This window comes from Zingiber officinale, chromosome 3B (genome assembly GCF_018446385.1).
Source record: "Zingiber officinale cultivar Zhangliang chromosome 3B, Zo_v1.1, whole genome shotgun sequence".
Lineage (NCBI taxonomy): Eukaryota > Viridiplantae > Streptophyta > Magnoliopsida > Zingiberales > Zingiberaceae > Zingiber > Zingiber officinale.
Window position 1 is genome coordinate 115,208,507 of NC_055991.1, and position 23,238 is coordinate 115,231,744.

Consider the following 23,238-nt stretch of genomic DNA (forward strand, 5'->3'; position numbering starts at 1 on the left):
GAACAGAACACAGAAGCCCGAAATAACCTAGCCGTTGAGTCACAACGGCTAGGCCTGGACCGATCAGGCTCCGACCTGATCGGTCCACACTGTCCCTGATCGGTCTTGGTGACCGATCAGGCTATGTCCTGATCGGTCCAGGAGGAGTCTGATCGGTCCCTTGGACCGATCATCCTTTCTCCTTCTTCTCTTCTGTTTGCTTCCTGATCGGTCTTCAGACCGATCAGATAATCCACAGAAGCATTCTGTTTGATTACTGATCGGTCACTAGACCGATCAGCCGTATCACTGGATCGGTCCCCAGATCGATCCAAAGCTTGGTTTTTTCCCAAACTAAGTCTCAAACCTTCCAAACCAACATCCGGTCAACCTTGACCTGTTGATACATCATACTTAGCATCCGGTCACTCCCTTGACCTGCTAAGACTCCCCACCAAATGTCCGGTCAATTCCTTTGACCCACTTGGACTTTTCTCTTCGTGTCAAGTATCCGGTCACTCCCTTGACCTACTTGACCTTCTCAACACCAGATGTACGATCACCCTTGATCCATCTGGATTTTCCCTTGCCCGGCTTCACTCACCAGGACTTTCACCTAGCTTCACTCACTAGGGTTTTCACCTGGCTTTACTCACCAGGATTTCCAATCTGCCCGGTTTCACTCACCAGGACTTTCACCTAGCTTCACTCACTAGGGTTTTCACCTGGCTTTACTCACCAGGATTTCCAATCTGCCCGGTTTCACTCACCAGGACTTTCCAACTGCCTGGCTTCACTCACCAGGACTTTCCCACTGCCTGGCTTCACTCACCAGGACTTATCCGTCTGCCTGGCTTCACTCACCAAGACTTTCCACAACCGGTCCAGAGAACGAGCTACCGAGCCCTCTCTGACCACAGTTCGGAGAACGAGCTACCGAGCCCTCTCCGACTTCCCATGTGCCAAGCTTCCATACTTGGACTTCTCCGTGCCAAGTCTCCATACTTGAAATTTTCCCGTGCCAAGCTCCCTGCTTGGACTTTTCACCATGCCAAACTCCCTGCTTGGACTTTTCCCATGCCAAGCTCCCTGCTTGGACTTTTCCCGTGCCAAGTTCCCTGCTTGGATTTTTCCGAGTCAGGTCAACTCACCTCGGGTCAACCAGGTCAACCTTGACCACGGGTTGCACCCACAATCTCCCAAGCTTGTATCCTTGTAAAACATCAAGATACAACTTTTCTGTTCACGTCAAACATTGTCAAACATAACTCGTCAAACATCAAAACACAACTCGAGTCAAGTCAACTCGAGTCTGGTCAACCAGGTCAACCTTGACCTAAGGTTGCACCAACAATCTCCCCCTTTTTGATGTTTAACAAAACTCATAATCAAACCCATAATCAAGTTAGGTTAACCCGATAACCTAACTTAGGTTTGAACATTCTCTATTCTCCTCAAACCTACACTCTCCCCCTTTTTGACACATATCAAAAAGAGTGAATCAAGGTCAAGAGTTTCTTCCTAATGAAAGTCTCATACCTTTCATTGAAACTCTTAATTTCCCCCTTGATACTAAGGTCAACAATTAACTTCGTGATAATCCCATATCACTCAAGTCTTTAGAAGTAAAAACTCCCCCTAAAAGTCAACTCCCCCTTGACTAATAGGTAAAACTCCCCCTAAAGGTCAACTCCCCCTTGACCATTGCACCAACAATGTCTTGGAGAGTTTCAAGCCTTTAGAAATCCAAAACATCAACTCCCAGCTGAAATTTCAGACAAAACAGTCGAAAATCAGCAAGTTGGCACGCGCTGATCGGTCACCTGACCGATCAGGCTCCCTCTGGATCGGTCACAGTGACCCCTGATAAAGGTCTGATAAGTTCTGATTTCTCTCCACGAAATTCAGAAACCTCTAGAAAATTACAGAAAATTCAAAAAATTGTGAAATTTTGAGGATACATTCCTCATAACATATACTATCATGGAAAAATAGTTTTCTATGAAAATAAATTCCATTTTCAAATCTTGATACAAAGTTCAAAAGTCTTTGAAATAGCTCAAAGTTAACTCATCTTTGTATCACTTTGCTCAATGATGAATGCTATCACTAGAAAAGCTTCATCAAAGTTTTTCAAATCAATTTTGAAATGATTTTAAACCATTTAATTTAGGACCACAATCTTTGGGCTAAATGTACATGACTTGTACATAAGCTTTCCCTATGATCCCCAATTTTGAATTAGGCTCATCTAGGTACAAGAACTATGCACCTTGATCCTAACTCATGATCCTAATATCTCACACACATCTAAGGTGTATCAAACACATCCAAGTCAATCTTGATGTGAGATATGGGTTTAGGTTATCTTAGTCTAAGTTCTCATGCATTTTTCTAAATAACAATTTGATCTCCATATCAAATTGTGTTTTAGTCCTTAAATCAATTTCATTGATCATTAATGCACAAGATGATGACATGTTATATAATTGTATCATAAATGGAAACATGTGTCAATGTCATGATATCATGACATAAAGTATGAAACTTAAATAAAGCATGACATTTAACTAACCTAAGCATTATCATGACATTTCAAATGATCATAGATTAAATATGATGTCATGACATGGCATATGGCAAACAATATATGACAAATAGCACATAAATGTATAGAAAATACCTAATTCTAGCCTTAGTTGCCATTTTTGATAATTTCGATCATTTTGCCATAAATTCTATATTCCTAAGTGTGATAGACCTCAAATCATATACCAAAGATGTTTAGATCACTATGTGCCAACTAGATTGACTCTAGAAAACTCCTCAAATGAGATTGGCACATCCTAATCACCTTAGGAATAATTCTTAATTTCATTTTCAAGGCTTGATTATACCTTGAAAAATCCTAAAGTGCCACCTTTGCCATGATTAGGTTAACTACCTATTCAAGTAAGGTTGACACACCCTAACTAATCTAGCGTGATGGAATCACGCTCCTAGGAACCCAATACCTATTTGAGCTCATTGGGTTCACTAAATATTCACTAGGGATGACTTCCCTAGCAACCCTCCTAATGGCCCTCCTAGGCTTTAAAGCCTTGGTCATTTGGGACTCATCAAGATCAACTCTAGGGGTGACTCCCCTTGTGACCTTGGTGATGGTCTTCCTAGCCCTAGATTTTGTTCCATAATCGAATGGAACATTGTGATAAGTGGGCTTGACCACTTGGGACTTAGGTTTGTGACCCAAACCTTTCATGTCCTTGGACTTGGGTTTTTGACCCTTAGACCCTAGAGTTGACTTCTCTAAATTTTTAAGGGTCTTTTCTAAAGTGTCAAGTCTTGACCTCAAGACTTGATTCTCCTTTTCTAATATCTCAAGTTTTAATTTGTCATTGTTCTTTGAGGTACTCCTAGGCATATGTCTAGTAGTTTTGGGATTCCTACCTAGGTTTTCCTTAGCCTTAGATGAGTTAATTCTAGGGTTGGCTTTCCTAGAGTTGTCCTTATTCAAGCTAACATGTTTAGCACCTAAGCACATATATTGATTCCTATAATTAACATGCTTATCATTATTAGCAATTGCAATAAAACTACTAGCATGTGTCTTATTAGAATTGCAATAATGAGCCTTAAAGGTTACCTTAGGGTTTGTCTTAGCTCCCCCTATCGATGTGCTTGGTTTCTTGTCCTTGTGAGGTTGCCTCCCCCTCGGACATTGACTCCTATAGTGTCCCCTTCGCTTGCATTGGAAGCACACCACGTGCTCCTTGCCTTTGCGTGTTGGGACTCCGGCTTCCTTGACCTTTGGCGCCGGTGGAGTCTTTCTAACCCTCTTTGGACACTTACTCTTGTAATGTCCATACTCCCTACACTCAAATCACATTATGTGTAATTTGCTAGAAATTAAAATGCTTGAGTTACCTAGGTTTGAGGTGGGATGTAAACTCTCTCCTTCATCCCTTCCGGAGGTAGAAGCTTCTTCTTCTTGCTCCGATCTTGAAGAAGAACTCTCCTCCTTTTCTTTCTTAGATGTTGAGTGACCCTCAACTTCTAATTCCATGCCTCCATGAAGTGAGCTACTTAGCTCACTTGACTCCTCTTCATGACTTGAAGTGGAACTTCCCTCATGGAGCTTGGCCAAGTTGTTCCACAACTCCTTGGCATTGTTATATCCACCTATCCTACACAAAACATCATTAGGTAAAGAAAATTCAAAAATTTTCAATACCTCATCGTTGACTAGGGATTGGTGGACTTGTTCCTTTGTCCACTCCTTCTTCTCTAGGGTTTCTCCTTTCTTGTCCATCGGAGGCTTGAAACCTAATTGAACACAACTCCAATTTTCAAGGTTAGTCATAAGAAAGTACTTCATTCTTACCTTCCAAAACGCGAAGTCGTCGCGATCGTAGAAAGGTGGAATTGTGATGTCCTCTCCGAGTTGATCCATCTCTAACTTGTGCTCCCTCGGTTGTTAATCCGGCGAAGAGCGACCTCGCTCTGATACCACTTGTTAGGATCGATGATCGCGGCTAGAGAGGGGGGGTGTGAATAGCCGCCCCAAATTCTTCGTTTCTTTCTACAATTAGGGTTAGCGCAGCGGAAATAAAACGAATAAAAACGAAAAAGGAGAAGCAAACCTCAACACGAAGATGTAACGATGTTCGGAGATGATACTCCTACTCCTCGGCGTGTCCGTAAGGTGGACGAGCCCTATCAATCCGTCGGTGGATGAGTCCCCGGAGAACCGGCTAATAAATACTCCTTGTGGGTGGAGAAACCTCGCCACAAAAACTTACAACAGCAAGAAGGAGTACAACAGTAGAGAAAGTAAACAAGAACAATCAAAATGTAAAACCCTTTGCTTGCCTTCTCGTTGTCGACTGGAATCCTGATGAAGCAGCAACTTCTCGGATCCAAGCTCAGCTAGAAAACCAGCAGGAAGCTCACCCGAAGCTTCGGAGCTCAGCAAAGCTCAAGCACAGCTTTCAGAAGAACAGCAGCTCGAGCAGAAAGAAGAAGAAGAGTAGTAGTCAGCAGCCCTCGATCTCTTCTTGTAACCTCTGATATCCTGAGCCAACCTGCGAACCTGCAAGCAAAAAGAACAGAACACATAAGCCCGAAATAACCTAGCCGTTGAGTCACAACGGCTAGGCCTGGACCGATCAGGCTCCGACCTGATCGGTCCACACTGTCCCTGATCGGTCTTGGTGACCGATCAGGCTAAGCCTGGACCGATCAGGCTATGTCCTGATCGGTCCAGGAGGAGTCGATCGGTCCCTTGGACCGATCAGCCTTTCTCCTTCTTCTCTTATGTTTGCTTCCTGATCGGTCTTCAGACCGATCAGATAATCCACAGAAGCATTCTGTTTAATTACTGATCGGTCACCAGACCGATCAGCCGTATCACTGGATCGGTCCCCAGATCGATCCAGAGCTTGGTTTTTGCCCAAACCAAGTCCCAAACCTTCCAAACCAACATCCGGTCAACCTTGACCTGTTGGTACATCATACTTAGCATCCGGTCACTCCCTTGACCTGCTAAGACTCCCCACCAAATGTCCGGTCAATCCCTTTGACCCACTTGGACTTTTCTCTTCGTGTCAAGTATCCGGTCACTCCCTTGACCTACTTGACCTTCTCAACACCAGATGTCCGATCACCCTTGATCCATCTGGATTTTCCCTTGCCCGGCTTCGCTCACCAGGACTTTCACCTAGCTTCACTCACTAGGGTTTTCACCTGGCTTCACTCACTAGGATTTCCAATCTGCCCGGTTTCACTCACCAGGACTTTCCAACTGCCTGGCTTCACTCACCAGTACTTTCCCACTGCCTGGCTTCACTCACCAGGACTTATCCGTCTGCCTGGCTTCACTCACCAGGACTTTCCACAACCGGTCCAGAGAACGAGCTACCGAGTCCTCTCTGACCACAGTTCGGAGAACGAGCTACCGAGCCCTCGCCGACTTCCCATGTGCCAAGCTTCCATACTTGGACTTCTCCGTGCCAAGTCTCCATACTTGGACTTTTCCCGTGCCAAGCTCCCTGCTTGGACTTTTCACCATACCAAACTCCCTGCTTGGACTTTTCCCATGCCAAGCTCCCTGCTTGGAATTTTCCCGTGCCAAGTTCCCTGCTTGGACTTTTCCGAGTCAGGTTAACTCACCTCGGGTCAACCAGGTCAACCTTGACCACGGGTTGCACCCACAATCTCCCAAGCTTGTATCCTTGTAAAACATCAAGATACAACTTTTCTGTTCACGTCAAACATTGTCAAACATACCTCGTCAAACATCAAAACACAACTCGAGTCAAGTCAACTCGAGTCTGGTCAACCTTGACCTAAGGTTGCACCAACAGGAGGGAGGCCGCAAACGTCGACGACATTGGAGGGAGGCCGCAGGATGTCACTGGAGAGAGACAATGTTGGAGGAGGAGGCCGCAAGATGTCGCTGGAGGCCATGGGAGGGAGGCAGCGGGAGGGAGGAGGGAGGCGACGCTGGAGGTCTAGAGAGGTTAGGGCTTTTACGCGTTGGTGTGTGCACACGTGTTTTACACGTGAGGGAGGTTATACCAGCTGTGTGGTTCAGGGGTGGACCAGGAAAACGTGGTTTAGAAGATCTGGTCCCATTGGATCGCACTTTGTGGTCCAGAGGATTTGTTGCAAAAGGTGGAACCGCCACCTTAGCGGCCCCCTGGGTCCGACCCCACAGATATCCAGAGGGGGTAAATCACGGTTAAGTTGGGGAGGAGGGGTGACTGGGGGTCGAGTGGAATTTAAAGCGCAGCAGACCGAAGTTTTACGCCCGTGTGCAACTAGCGACCCTCGACCCCTGAATCTCTGTTGCAAGCGTCAGACACCCTTCCAGCTGATCCATCCAGAGGATTCGTGTGACAATAATAGGAGGGTAAAAAAAATAATGAAGAAGAATAAAAAAAATAAATTTAATAAAAAATAATAGGGTAATATTAATTATGTTTTTGATTTTTAAAAGTATTTGTAAAAAAAATCAATTATATAACGAATAATATTTTTAATTTATTAATTAAACTTAATTTTTGTCCAAATTTATTTTTTATCAATAAAAAAAATTAAAACTAGGATCAAATTTTAATAAAAAATAAAAATAAATTACCAATCAAATCTAACAATAAAAAATTAAAATTATCAATAGTTAAAAAATAAAAACAACCAAATTTAATTTTAATCTATAAAAAATTAAAAAATATTTATCAAATATAAAAGATTAAAAATTATCGATTAAATCTAATTTAACTAGTAAAAAATAAATTTACTAATGAAAATAAATCTTAAGTAAAATTTATTTTAGCCATAATTTTAAATATTTAATATTTAAATTCATCTATTTCTAAACTAATATTGTTTGATTTAATATGTATATTTGGTGGACCCTAATATAATAGGGGTCTTACTCTTATCCATATTTCTTAATGGTCAGTGCAGCCGGCCAGTTTATTTACTTGTAAAAAAAACTAAAGAAGAAAAAAAGGGAATAACAATTTTGTCTAAGTTCATACTCCATAGCGATAATAGAGAATAAAATTCAAGAAAAAACAATGGCGTAATACATTTATATAATTAACATTAATTTATATTTTTTATTTCTACGTTAATAAGCACCGTTTCAAGTTTGGCATTTTCAATTTCTCGATGCAATTAATTATCTTTATTATAGCTTAGATTATTATGCATTAATAATTGATTGTTATTTTTGAGAGCACCATCAACGAGTTCGTCTCAAAAGAGATGATAGAGGTTACAAATAGGGGGTGAGTAAATGTTCCGTTAAATAGAAAAAATCGGCCTAATTGATTAAATTTAAAATTCGACATTTTGGAATTTTTTTTTTTTTAAAACGTAGGTTATGTAACTTATATTGATTAACTGTTGGATTCAATTTAAAAAGTTTTATTGGGTTACATCGAAATAAAAAATAATAATAAAAAGTTTATCATAATGTTCGTGGTGTTCTTGGTGCTGGTGCTGAATTTCTAAAACCAATATCACCATGTTACTGGATTTTAAAATCCAACCCTATTATGATTTTGATGAATTTTTAAATCCTAATTAAAAAATTTTGATGAATTCAATTAATTATATTTTCATCGAATTAAATGATATTTTCTCTACTAGATTTATTTATTTATTAAAATTAGTTCAGAAAATATAATTTATTTAATTTCAATTAATTCAGTTCTATACCATTTTAACTGAATACTCCATTATTTTGATAAATATAGGGATGATAATAGGTAGGATTTAGATAGGATTTCATATTCTCTGTATCCATCTCTATTTATTATATCTATATTCATACTCATTCCCATACCTATCGGGTATTTAACTTTCATACCCATCCTCATACCCGTCGGAGTTTCGGGTACTCATATCCTACCCATCATCCTATTAGTCCATACCATTCTCATTTTTAAAAAAAATATTTCAATGTACTTATCAGCTTTTCCTCGTTTCGAGCTTCTTCGATCTGGTGAACATTTCTTGTGGAAAAAAAGATGAGATACATGTTGATGACCGAGTAAAGGGACAAACCAAGTCTTTTTTTTTTCTAAGACGAAAAGTGGACTAAAGTTTTTTCTTTCCCAATAAAACATTATATATATATATATATATATATATATATTGGGTATCGGGTAGGGTATGGGTAGGATTTTATCACATCCGCCTCCATACCCATATCCAAAATATCCATACCAGAATACTTATTTACTATAATAGGATAAAAAAAATTCCTTCATATCTTTCTCTATTCGGATTGGATGTCGAATTATTCATCGAATTAGGAAGAAATTGTCATCTCTAGATAAATAGTTGATGAATTTTATATATTTAAATATTTTAAAATTTACTTTTTTATTCAAATAGTCTATATTGTTACTTTAAGAAAAACCGTGACATAGATGACATACGTGCCACGTCATTATTCTATTAGTTGAATTAACAACGATAATGTTTCGAGGATGGTGTGATGGTGAAAGAAATAAAGGGTATTTTAGTGATTTTAAAACTACAAAGGGTTGCTTTGAAAATTCAGGTAAACTTTGGTGGGCAAAATGAAACTCTCCCCGTGAGCTTTCAAAATTGTATTAGAATTGAATAATTTTTTTAATGTGCAATTGTGCATGAAAAATGTGGGCCTGTGACCGTCTCGGGCCGTTTCGAGGCCCGAATATTCGTTGCATATACCCGCCGTCGCGGCCCAGCAGACTCTAACTTCCCTTGACTCCTCCGCCGCACCGGCGCTTTCCTGCCTTTCTCCGCCTCGTCCCTTTCTCCTCCTTATCTCCGCCGCTGCCCCCGGCACCTTCTTCTTCCTCTTCATCGATCCGTCCCTCGAGGCAAGTCCTTACCCTCCAAATCGCCTCCTTTTCAACATATCTCTCCTCAAAACCCTAACTTGATTCTCTCCTTTGCTTGCTATCTGCAAGGTGATCGAGACCAAATCCCACTCCTGCGCCCACTTCGGATACGAGAATTCGAAGCGTAAGCTTAGTGATTTCACTCAAAGCTAGTTGTTTCGCTTGAGATCGTTCGGCTTTTGATTACCCCCTCGGGTGGAGGAGCTGGACAAGGAGATCGTGGGTGTCAACTTCGAGGTTGTGGCAGTAGCGCTCCACAAGACGGACACAGAGGACAAAAGCATTGTGTCAATGGTTAAATTTTTAAATAAGCTTTTTTAAGATGTGATCCATAAAATGACTTGTATGATTATATATACTAATAATCATGTACATGCATCGCATATATAATATAATATATTGAAATCATATTGATTTTTTATAATTAAATTATATTAGTAGTTGGATTTTTGAGTGTCACACGGTTTCCCTATGAAAATAAATAATTTAATTTAATATTATATTTATCTTAGTAAAAATACTAAGAAAAGTATATTTTTTAACATTGTTGACCTAAAATATTTATAAAAGCTTCATTGATCATAGTGTTGTCAATTCTAAAATGTGGGACTAAAGAGAACTATATTTTTTTATATAAAACAACCAGAGAAAATTAAAGATGAGAAAAATTTATAATAATATGCTGCAGCTGAGTCTCGAACTCTAGATCACTGATTATTTTGCTTGTGGAATTACTAATAAACCTTGAAATTATTTTTAGTGCGAATAGAAAAAGAGATATTAACGTAAATTCATTTTAGGCTTCACCAAAGTTAGTTAGTAAAGGAGAAAGATTTTTAATAAAATAGTAAGATATATATATATATATATATATATATATATATATATATATATATATATATATATATTGAGTATTGTAATATGTTGAGGGGATATATTAATGTATTAAAAATTTATATAAGGAAATGTTAATTTTTTTAATTTAAAATATTAAAAAAATAAAAAAATTTAAAAAAAAGTTATTAATTGATCTCCTGCACGACGTGCACAGTCACGCACTGTGCGCGTCGCGCAGGAGATCAAAACTATATATATATATATATATATATATATATATATATATATATATATATATATATATATATATTTATATTTTCATTACGATTTTTAAATTACAAATCTCAAGTCTTATCTTAAAATGGTTCAAAAAATTTTATTCAACTTTTTAAATTTTATAAACATCTCATAAACTTTATATTAAAAATGCCCTTAAAAAATGCCCTTAAAAAATGCCCTTAAAGATCTCAACTTATTTTAATAACCTTTAAACTTATTGGGCTGGCTTTTTTTCTTCTTGTCTATAATTTTTTTTTTTTGAGAAATGATACGCTCAGGGAATCCGGAGCACGAAATGCTCAGGGAATGACTCAACACTTCCTACGTGGAAAAAAAAAAAGAAATAAAAAAAAAATCAATACGGAGCAAACAGGCAAACTTTTGCCCTAAATCCCGCGGCTTCTCTTTCCTCTCCACCTGCGACGCGATTCTCGGCTTGACTTCTCCCTTCTCCTCCACCACTAGCGAAGCCCTATCTCCCTTCTCCTCCACCAGCAAAGCCCTAAAGCTCCTCCACCAGCGAAGCTCGCCCTCTACTCCACGCGGTGAAGCTCCAAGCTCCTCCACCACGCTGTGAAGCTCACGCGGCTCGGCTCGACTTCTCCTCCACTGTCGCCGCTTCTCCCTCCTCCTCCACCCACGACGACGGCCAACCGAACCCTAAGACGCCACCCCAGCAAAGCCCTAAAGTCGTCCTCCACCAGCGAAGCTCGTCTTCTACTCCACGTTGTGAAGCTCCTCCACGCTGTGAAGCTCCTCGAAGCTTCTCGAAGCCCTAAATCTCCTCCACACCCTAAAGCCATACTTCCCCCGGACCTAAAACTCCTCCACGGTAATTCTGTCGAAGCTCCTCCACGCCCTAACACCACACTAACTTGGTCGATGTGGAGAGGATCTCATTCGGAGGGAAGGTAAGAGTTATTTTCTTCCTTGTAGTTCCTTTGGAGGATTTTTATTGGCTGATTAATTGGAGGAATATGCTTTTAGTGCTCATTTCGGCACGAAAATGTTACTCTTTGATCGTCGATGTTACTGTATCTGCTGGATTTAGGAGTTGCTTGGGGAATTTGAGATTCTTTGTTTGTTTGAATGATTGACTTAAGATTTTAGAAGGATTTTAGGTTGCGTAAGCAAATATGCTTCCCTTTTGCCATATATGATGTTATAGGTGACGTATTGTTATATCATATAGCTGCAAATAATTTGGTAATTAGGTGATCTTTCTAGTTTGCATTCGTTTTCTCTTCTTTTCCTTTTTGTCAGTTGCTAACATTTCTTCTCATATTGCTGTATTTTTTCCTATTACATGTTTTGGTCATGATTGATGAGTTGTTCTTCTATATGATTATTTCTTTCTTTTATGTTAGGCACTTGTAGAAAGATAACCCAACCAATGCCTATTTTAATTGGGATCAATCAGTGTTAACACAAATGATTGAAGTCTGGTTTAGAAACTCATAGATGAATGCGAATTATTTGTGAGAAATGATTAGAGTATTATCTAGTTAACTAAGGACAACTATTGTTATGGAAAAAATTACAGGAGAAAGGAACAAATATCCATGGAAGTCAGCTCTTCATCAGAAGCATGAATGATGAACAAGGTGAAATTCCCAATATATTATGTTATTGTGGATTAAGCGCTACCCTCTGGACATCATGGACGGAAACTAATCCAGGAAGATGTTTTTTTCATGTCCAAAATTTAGAGTAAGTTTTATTTACATAAAATTATTTCAAAATCAAATTTATTTATATGTTGAGATCTCTTATATGTTATTTAACTATTGGGTTTTTATTAAGTTTATTCGATATTCAGGATAGGGGATGCGACTTCTTCTAATGGCATGACCCAGAATTGTCAGAGAGAACTAAGGCAATTATTAATCATTTGAAGATGGATAATAAAAAATTACAGATGGAGATTAGTGAATTGAAGAAATATAATAGTTACAAGAGTACAATTGATTGCAATGATCTCCTGGAGGATGTGAACAACGTTACTATAAAGTTAAGTGATGAATTATGTTCACTGAATAGGAAGTTTAGAGTTGCTATTGTTGTAGTTGTATTTACTTGGATTGTGATGATTTTAAGGTGGTTGATGTAATTTACTAAAAGCAAATAACTTTAGATGTAATGAAAGATGTTTCTAGGTTTTTAATGTACCTTATCAGTGTTTTATGATTTAATGTACCTTCTCAGTTAATCTGGAGTTGTTCTTGGTCTTTCCTCTTATTGTTAATTTGGAGTAATCCTTTAGCCTCTTGTTGCTGTTCATGTTCATTTAAAATTTGTTTTGATGACAATTTTCTTGAAAAAATGAGGATGACTGATTCTGTAAGGATTTTGGCATGAATTTTAAGATGAAAATTTTCTTCCTTCTGAGCTTTTTTTATTATCATTTACAAATTTCTGTAACATATTTAGGTCTATCAATTTGATTTCTCAATAGACGAATAGTTTATTCAAAATATTATGGCTAAAATCAAGTTTTTAATGTGCTTTTTGCATGATATTCAGATATGTTGTCTATTGAATGTCATATTAACTTTCTAACTCTTGAAACTTATGGAAGTGACTTTAGACAAATTTTGTATTTACAAAAGATACTTCCTCATGTTGTTATATAACATTATCTGTAATGTTCCATGACCTTTGTTGCGGGCAGACAACTACTTGAGTTCAAGCGATTAACACAAAGCATCCAAAATCTGACTGGGCCTTTGGATTCTTTAACAGAAGTGACCAGTGACTAAATATATCACAAAGAAGCAACCAAATTTGAACTATCGATTGTGCTACAAATTTCACAGAACTCATTTAGGTTCCATAGTTGCAGTTTCTATTTTGCTTTCATCATGTAAGAATGAACCTTTTCCTCAATTTTTACAGGTGGCACGAACTGGCCGCGTTGCTTTGATCAGAGAGTCAGGGGTGGATTCTAAGTATCTGCGCGGTATTCCTTACCACTCTGATCAGATTTGGGCTAGCTTTCCTGAATTTGAAATATCATCGAATTGGTTGCTTGCATCATCTCCCTGCCTTTTATTTAGAATCTAAATAACCATGAGTGAGCATGGAATGCTTTGCTGTGAGTAGACTTATCAGCTGTTGGAGGTTCAATATGATGTGTAGACTTTCTAATGCTGTTAATAAATTTCATGAATACTGTCGTGTGAGAAGTAACTCCAGCGAACACTTACTCTGCATTGCAATCTCTCTTCTATTCTCTTTTTTTTTTTTCCTTTGAGCTCTGCCTTGCATGGTTGCACTAATTATGCACATGGTGTTGAACCAGGAAAGCTTACAGAATCAGTCATCCTCATTTTTTCAAGAAAATTGTCATCAAAACAAATCTTTAAATGAACATAAACAGCAACAAGAGGCTAAAGGATTACTCCAAATTAACAATAAGAGGAAAGGCCAAGAACAACTCTAGATTAAATCTTAATCACGTACTCTAAGCAGAACATTCTTAGATTTGTTGAATGAGCAAAAACTCCATTGAAGAGATTCACGATCAAGCCAAACAATATAACTTCTACAATTACCGAGCAATATATGAGAATTACATGTGGCAGAGCAATAACACAATATAACTTCTACAATTACTTCAAGGGAGGGTGACCAACAGCAGTCCAACTCTGAAGATACAAAATAACTAAGACAAAATCCCCATAAGGAAATCAAAGTGTTTGAAGTTCAGTAATAAGACAATAATTCAAGCAATACACAAAATTTAGAAGTTCAATTGCATTACAATCTTCTATTACATTCTAGTAGTAGCATTTTAACTCTTGCCTTCATGGAATACTTCATCTCCATATCCTGGATAATCATTAATCTCAAAATTCATCTTTGCACTCTCACCTTCCTGGAACAAACAGAGAATCATGAGCATCTACCATCAAGCCAAGGATTGTGAAAAAAAATCTTTTCCAAAATTTGTGTCTTCCTGGATAAGAGAATATACCTTGAACAAATCAGCATGCATTTGTAACAAATCAATAGGCTTCTCAAAAGACCTTGTTCTCTCCATTGTCTGCACATATGTCCACACACTTAGACCATTTTCTTTCCAAACCAAATGTTACATAGAAAATACAAAATTTTGATACAAAGAATGAAGTTACATGATAGTTACCGGTAATAGAAGGGCTACGATGGTAATGTGTCAAACATTAAAGTGAAAGAAGCAATAATGATACCTGAATAATATCATTAGGAACCAACAATTCTTTATCTAATCTAAACAATCTCTGACTCTCTATAAGAACAGAATCGCCACTTAGATTTAACAAAAAAGCTGGAAATACAATAAATGAAGAATCTACAAGCAAACCTAAAAATTTATCAATTTATTCAATGTTTGATAACTCATCTTGCTTTCTATCAATTGTAGAACCCTGTAGACAAATGTACTTATACAAATTATCAACATAACATAACACCAAAGTAATAAATTACAACCAAATATACAAACTAACCCTTTTTTTCGAGACTTTGCCTTTGCCCTTTTCTCAATTTGCTCAATTTTTTATTGTTTTCTTTTCGTCAGTGGACGTCCACGAGACCTTACTTTCAGTGGACTGTGAAACTTTTTGCTCTCATTTCTTGATTCCTCATGTATTATGTTGCTATCATGATCACCATCCAATGAATCACCAATGTTGGTATCCATAAATCTTTTTTTTTTTGCTTCTTTTAATATCCCTATTAAAACAAAGCACCTCTCATCATTTTTTGACCCAAGTTGTCCCACTTCCTGTAACAATGGTTGAAGATTATTATATCTTCGTCTTTCCTCTGCATGCTGACAATAATCATCATAAATATTAGTGATTCCTTGATATCCATGTTTAATGCCTTTACGCCATCATTCTAAAATATAATGTTCTGGAGCTGTAGTGACTTTTCTTTTTACCAGAACATACATCAAATGTCAGACAATTCCATGAAACTCAAAGAGACGACACAAACACTTCATCTGACATTGTAACTCACTATATTGTACCCAAAAGGAAATCTCTTTTGGAGTTGTTCCATCTTTTCCATATACAGTTTTCATCACCTCAAAAAACAATGTTGATCCTTCTTCCTTCACAAATGAAGTATTACAAAACATCAAACCTCGTAGTTCATTTTGAAACAACTTAAATATCTTGTTAGTGTAAACACTTTGAAACTGCTTTTCAATTGGATTGCTACTGATGACCGGAATTATTGAATTAAAAGAAGCAAAATCAGAATTATCTTCCTTTTCAATCTTGCTTTTCAAAGCATTGTCATATTGTTCAACAAACTGCTTCAAAGTTATTTTTGAATGAACATAATCATCAAAAAAAGCATTCATACTTTCACTTCTTAGACTTGTCGATATTTCTGCCCAAAATTTATCTTTCACATACACAGGCATCCACTTATGACGAATTTCATATAAAGAATTCAACCAATCATTTTTCTCCAAGTTAAATTTTTGATAAATTTTTTCCAGTTGTTATCACATTCTGTAGACGTCAAAGAATTATAAACAATATTCTTCAAGTTTCTCTTTATCAACTTATAGTTGGCATGACTACTAAACTTAGCTGGAAGTTTTTTCATAATATGCCAAAGACATAAACGATGATGAGAGTCTGGAAATATCTCAAGAATTGCAATTTCCATGGCTTTGCATTGATCCGTAATAATAGCTCGTGGAGCTCTTCCTCTCATGCATGTCAACCATGATTTAAATAACCAAATGAAAGTTTCTGAATCTTCTTTAGATATCAAACCACAGCCAAGTAATATGGATTCACCATGATGATTTACTCTAACAAACGGAGCAAATGACATATCATAACTATTGGTAAGATATGTGGTATCAAATGTAACGACATCAGAAAAAGAATCACATGCAGCCCTACATCTTGCATCAACCCAAAATATATTTATGATGCGAGAATCTTCATCTACATCAATTATATAAAAGAAATTTGAATTTCTACTTTGCATACGACAAAAGTAATTATTCAAGGCTTCTGCATCACCATTCCCAAGCCTTAATCTCCGTGCTTCAGCCACATAATTTCTACACTTTCTCTCATCAAACGATAAATTTTCATAACCACCAGCTTCAACAACAAATTATATGATTGAAAACTTTTACTCAAAGTTATTCCTGCTTGATCATTCAACTCTAATTTCCTCTTAGTTTGGGAATCTAACACTTTATTGCATCTGAAATGTCTTGACTTCCTTGGACTTAATGCATGATTATATTCTAGTTGAATACTAGTAATGACACATAATTCATCATTTTGAACTGTAATATTAATCTTTGCTTTGCAATCCGTTTTGCTACAAGCTCTAGGATAAAAGGAATTTTCACTTTAGGAACGGTCTTACCATTTTTAGAGCATCCGAATGAAAAATACTTTATCTGGCCATCATCTCCTTTTTTGGAAACCAATTTTGAAATACCAAAACCAAGACCTTGGGCATATGATTTGTAAAAAGAACGGATTTCTTCTTCAGATGAAAAATACATCCCAACTTGTGGAGTATCAAGTGTATTTGAGCTTGACGAATCACCCAACACTTGCACATCACCCTCAATTAATAGTTCTTGTTCCATGACAATTTTACAACCTAAATTCAAACTAAATAGTTATTGGCAAACATAAATAAATAATAGCACAAAGAAATGTTTAAGAACATCATTAGGAAAAAAAACTGAAATGAAAACATAACAAGGAACATACATAAATAAATAATTTAATATGTTTCTTTTGTTGTTATGAATACACATAACTTACAAAATAGCAAGGAACAAACAACACGCATTATTGATGTCAGATTTGTGAAGAAACAACAGAGCATCAATCAAGGTATCCCTTTAAGCAGGATAATGAATCATGAAATTTAACTAAAATACAGGAGAAGATACAGTGAGTGAATCCACTTCCTATACATTGGAAACTCTTTGCATAGAAAGAAATCTTAAAGGTAATAAATTCTGCTATGTCTATCCATCCATGTTGGTTCATCAAAAATAGACAAGAAAGTTCATGAGCTTCCTATACATTTAACTAAAACACAAGAGAAGATACAATGAGTTACCAGAATGGAAAGGGCAGGAGGAAGAACGAGATACTGCCAGGAGTAGCTTCTCTGGTGGATGTTTGGTGGTGGAGCTTCACTAGCGGAGGAGCTTCACAGCGTGGAGGAGCTTGGAGCTTCGCCACGTGGAGGAGATTTAGGGCTTCAAGAAGCTTCGAGGAGCTTCACAGCGTGGAGGAGCTTGGAGCTTCGCCGCGTGGAGGAGAAGCTTCGAGGAGCTTCACAACATGGAGGAGCTTGGAGCTTCACCGCGTGGAGGAGATTTAGGGCTTCACAACGTGGAGAAGCTTGGAGCTTCACCGCGTGGAGATGCTCGGCTTTGAGAAGCTTCGAGGAGCTTCCAGCGTGGAGTAGCTGGCCGTCATCGTGGGTGGAGGAGGAGGGAGAAGCGGCGACAGTGGAGGAGAAGGGAGAAGTCGAGCCAAGCTGCGTGAGGTTCACAGCGTGGTGGAGGAGCTTGGAGCTTCGCTGCATGGAGTAGAGGACGAGCTTCGCTGGTGGAGGAGCTTTAGGGCTTTGCTAGTGGAGGAGAAGGGAGATAGGGCTTCGCTGGTGGTGGCGGAGAAGGGAGAAGTCGAGCCGAGAATCGCGTCGCAGGTGGAGGGGAAAGAGAAGCCGCGGGATTTAGGGCAAAAGCTTGCCTGTTTGCTCCGTATTGATTTTTTATTTCTTTTTTTTTCCACGTAGGAAGTGCTGAGTCATTCCCTGAGCATTTCATGCTCCGTATTCCCTGAGCGTATCATTTTTTTACCTCTTTTATTTTATCAATCTCGTTGTCATATTCTTATTTTCCATTTTTGAATTTATTATATTTATCTTCGAGTTATTACAAATATATACAACTCATTGTATTTAATAAACACAACAAAAACTAAATTAATAAATTTACATTTATTATTTATAAATTACTATAAATATCTTAACTTACTTAAATTACATTAAAAAAAATCTCTACTTTCTTGTCCTTTACCTATATTTAATAGGTCTCCACTTCTATTTCAATCTCGTTGCTGATTATTTTAATTTTTCTTCTAACATGTCAAAATTTCTACCTTATTTTTTAAAATATTTTACCCCTCAACCTCCTTGATATCTCTTGGGTTCTCTTCACACTAGATTGCTCATTAAATGGATTTACCTAATTATTTACCCTTGTACTTTTTTTTTTACCTTTCCATTATGCTTCTACTTCATCTTTATTTTTTTTTTTCTTTTGCCAAGTTGCACAACGTGATGAGGTGGTAAAACAGTACAATCTTGTTCACCTACTGGGCCTTTTTTTTTTTTTTTTTTTTAATTTTTTTTTTACACTTTTACATGATATATACACTCCACGTAAATAATTTTTCATATTTCAAATAAAAAATATTACTCACAATACGAATATGAGATCATTTTTATGAACAAATATACTGTAATAGCATGTGATAAAGGTCACTTTCTTCGAGAAGACGCAAGTATTGGAGTAATCAGTGTACCATTAGGTTTTGATGTTTGGACAAAAAGTTTAATTTAAAATTTATATTTGTATTTGATATGCATTATTGAGTGTACAGGTGATAGGTGCAAAGGAAAATTCAAGTATGATTTTGATAAAGGTGAAGTCCAAGCATGAGAATCTTGGTGGTGTAAATCCAAGCTTAAGGTTTGATCATATAAGTCCAAGTGTGACTTAGCAAAAGAAGACCTAACAACAAAGACAAGGCCAAAGGAAGCTCTTGAAGGTAAGACATGAAAGATAAGGAAGCATCCGAAAGACGCAAGACTGATGGAGGAGGCTAGAAGATAATGTCAAGGTTGTGCTGGCAAAGGAAGATCCGACAACAAGGACAAGGCCGAAAGAAAATCTTAAAGATAATATAGGAAGGATAGAGAAGCATCCGAGGGATGCAATACTGATGCAGGAGATTAGAAGGCAAAGTCAAGGTTGTACGGACGAGGATAAATGTATGAGTGATTATACTTGGAGGTAAAATCCTAAGGTAAAGTTTACCAATCGCCTGATATATGTCTCGATCGATTAGTATATGTCTCAATCGACTGATAGTTAAGAACTAGCAAACAAGATAGAATTTCAAAATTTGTGGGTCTAAAGTTACTAATAGTAATGTGAGGAAGTATTATTCTATTGCTATTCTTCATGGCTTTTATCCTTTCCTTTGTCCAAAACTATATTTCTTTAATAGTTTTTTTTTGAGTTGCATCCTTTGGAGTCTCTATTTCTATTTTTTTTTATAAATTTGATAGGTATTATGGCTACTAATTGATGATGTTAATTTGGGTTACATAAATTGAGGGAGACCTAACAAATCGGCTCGATCCAAACGGTTCAATAAGAAGAGTCCAGCAGGAAATCTAACACCAAAGTTTTATTCCAAATTCCAATTTTAAAAGCCTAGAAAAAAATTGCAAAATCTGGTTCAATTTGGTTTCAACCGGTTCAAGCTTTGGTCTAGTTCGTTTTGATCCAGTTCAGTAGATGGCTTAAAAGGGGAATTTCAGCTCGATTAATCTCGGCTCGGGACCTTCACTGTTCGTGTTCTTTTTCCTTCTCTCAACCCTCACACGGAACTTAGATTTTTTGGATCATTTTTTACTATTCAAAGGATGATCCTTAAATATATATTGGTGGAGAAAAATAATCCCCATCTATTTTATAAATGGGGACCGTATATTCCATCAATACATATTTAAAGATCATTTTCTAGACTACAAAAAATGATCAAGAATATTTATTCTTCAAAAAAAATAAAATGATGGACATGAATTTATATGTCTATCCTTACTCATTTCGATTTTCCCTTCAACGTATCATAGCTCAACAGAAAAATCCTTCAAACCATGAGTCAAATGTGATGGTTCGTTACACGGATGGCCAAATTTGACTCCTTGTGGAATAAAGCGACCACATCACCATCTCTTGCTCTCTACCTTCTCCACCGCACCGGCGATTTCCTGCCTTTCTCCGCCTTTCTCCTCCTTTCTCCTCCTCGTCCCTTTCTCCCCGTCGGCTCCGCGACTGAAACCAATGGACGAGGCCCCAGCTGAGGCGGCGAAGGAGGTGTACTCCGTGTGGGCCCTTCCGCCGGGAGACGTGTGTGACCGGATCAAGCGTATCATGGCCGCCCTCCGCTCCGAGTTCGGAGGCCCCAGGTTCAAGCCCCACATCACTGTGGTCGGCGCCATCTCCCTCGCGCCCGACGACGCCCTCCGCCGATTCCGATCCGCCTGCGCCGCACTCTCCCGCTACCCTGCCCGTGTCTCCGCCGCCGCCCCCGGCAACTTCTTCTTCTTCATCGATCCTTCCCCCGAGGCACGTCCTTACCCCCCAAACCGTCTCCTTTTCAACATGTCTCTCCTCAAAACCCTAACTTGATTCTTTCCTTTGCTTGCTATCTGCAAGGTGATCGAGACCAAATCCCACGCCTGCGCCCACTTCGGATACGACAATTCGACGCGTAAGCTTAGCGATTTCACTAAAAGCTAGCTGTTTCATTTGAGATCGTTCGGCTTTTGATTACCACCCTCTGGATCGCAGCGTATACTCCGCATTTGAGTCTCTTGTACGCGGATTTGCCGGACGAGGTGAAGGAGAAGGCTCGGCAGCGGGTGGAAGAGCTGGACAAGGAGATCGCCGGTGTCACCTTCGAGGTCGCGGCGCTCGCGCTCTGGAAGACGGACACGGAAGACAAGAGCTTGGAATCGTGGGAGCCAGTGGAGGTCTACCAGCTGCCTCCAAATCCCAAGTAAACAAACTCTCTTAACATGCTTACAATCTACTCGACCAATGGTCACAGTGAACTGCAATAAAGCTTACGAATAGTCCTTGCTATGCTTCTATCCAATTTAGTTCCTTTTTTGTTGCTGAATCTGCTATCAACTATTCAACAATGACAATCTTTCTTTTGAAATTGCAAACCATAAATGCATCTGGGTGACAAAAACTGAACAGATTGTTGTATGCAAAGAAAGAGTTTAGTTTAACATTAATGCACACTAAAGAAATTGCATATCATCAAAACCAAGGTGTATGTTGTATGCAAAGAAAGAGTTTAGTTTAACATTAATGCACACTAAAGAAAGAGTAAGGTGTATGCCATTTGCTGGTTCTCTTTTGAGACAAAGGAAGCAAGGAACCTCCAAAATGAGAGCCATTGTTGATGTGTGTATTCAACTTCTTGATTATGCTATGCGATGTGCATTAACCAATTTGATAGGAGCAATCCATGCATTGTCTTCCAACTAAGTGAGAATTTGTTTCTTTTCATTTTTGAAGAGTTCAGGAAGATCCAAAAAGACATAAGTGTAAGTTAGAATTGTTATAAGATAACATAGCGAAATGAAAACCGAGAACCCACCGATGCTGCCTAAATGTCCTGCAAAACATTATCGGTAAGCAATGCTACCATGGATAGTTCCGAAGAAAGTTGATGACCCTTGGTAATCTTATCCAGCACTTGTAGATGAATAGCAGGTTATTGAGAGGAATGTAAAGCATCTTAAGATACTAGGGGGCAAGGAGGCGAGAAGCCAAGGAAGAAGATGAAAACGTCAGGAAGTTCGATAAAGCCAAGTGCGAGTTTTGAATCTTACTAAGGCAACCAACCAAACGAAAAGTGAGATACTGATGCTAGTCGAGGATATGTTGATAATCTATGGACAATTAACTTTGCTGTGTTTGTAAGGAAGTTTATAACCCTCAGAAATCTGAGGAAAGAGGAGAAACTAAGAACAAAGATAAACAGATCAAAATAAAATAAAAATAAATCAAAACCAATTGAATTAGATTGTATGGCTACCTAAAAGCATGCAACTAAGGACAAATCTTCTGGTTCACAAATGTTCAATTAGAGAGACAAAAGAAAATATAGATCGTATTTAAAAACACTAAAGTCCTAAATTCTAACAGGTCAGCCATCTAATTGTTTTAATTATTTAAGGACAGAAAACACCTTAGATGACTAAGGATATCTCCAATAGTCAGAACTTTTTTTTTTTTTTTTTTTTTGAGATTCTTAATATGCTACATCATTGCATGTCAAAAGCATAAAAATCTAATACTTTCTCCACTATAAATAAACAAAACAAACCTTCTTGTAACTTTTTTATATATTCTAAATTATTAAATCACACATCTTTATTTTAAATGGTCCCATCTACATTACTAATTTTAAGAGAAAAAAGTAAATTTAAAATTTTACTACTATTCTTAAATTAAAAATCTCAAATCTCACATTTTTTCCCCATTTTTTTTTTTATTTAACAAACCTCTTAAAAATCTTGCAGGAGGTCCTAGATCAGTATTAAAAAAAACTATCAATACTATCATTTGACCGATCCATAGTCTAATATAGGATAACATGTAGATCAAGTGGTCTTTTTTTATTTTCTGTTTTTTTTAAAAAAATATCTTTGATTTATTTTTTACCTTTTAAAATATTTTCTATTTTTATATTATTTAAACATTATTATGTTGTTGTTTTTAAATAATTTCCTTCAGGCTTGGGCTAGGATAGGCACAGGTCAACGTAACCAAGCCCGTGCTTATGTACATCATGGGTCATGCCAATTCTGACCTCACATGACAGCGAAACAAGTTGATTAAGCCCTTGCTACGTTTGGCCTGAACACG

General features: G+C 37.7%; 1 protein-coding gene across 1 annotated transcript; it reads left to right on the forward strand.

Annotated features, from left to right (window-relative positions):
- The first annotated feature begins 20,487 nt into the window (after window positions 1-20,487).
- On the forward strand, window positions 20,488-21,517 carry LOC121967348 (cyclic phosphodiesterase-like). The gene is made up of 3 exons (XM_042517506.1): window positions 20,488-20,919; window positions 21,010-21,064; window positions 21,145-21,517. The coding sequence occupies exons 1-3, from the start codon at window positions 20,635-20,637 to the stop codon at window positions 21,354-21,356; spliced, it is 552 nt and encodes a 183-aa protein (XP_042373440.1). The 5' UTR covers window positions 20,488-20,634; the 3' UTR covers window positions 21,357-21,517.
- Window positions 21,518-23,238: the final 1,721 nt, after the last annotated feature.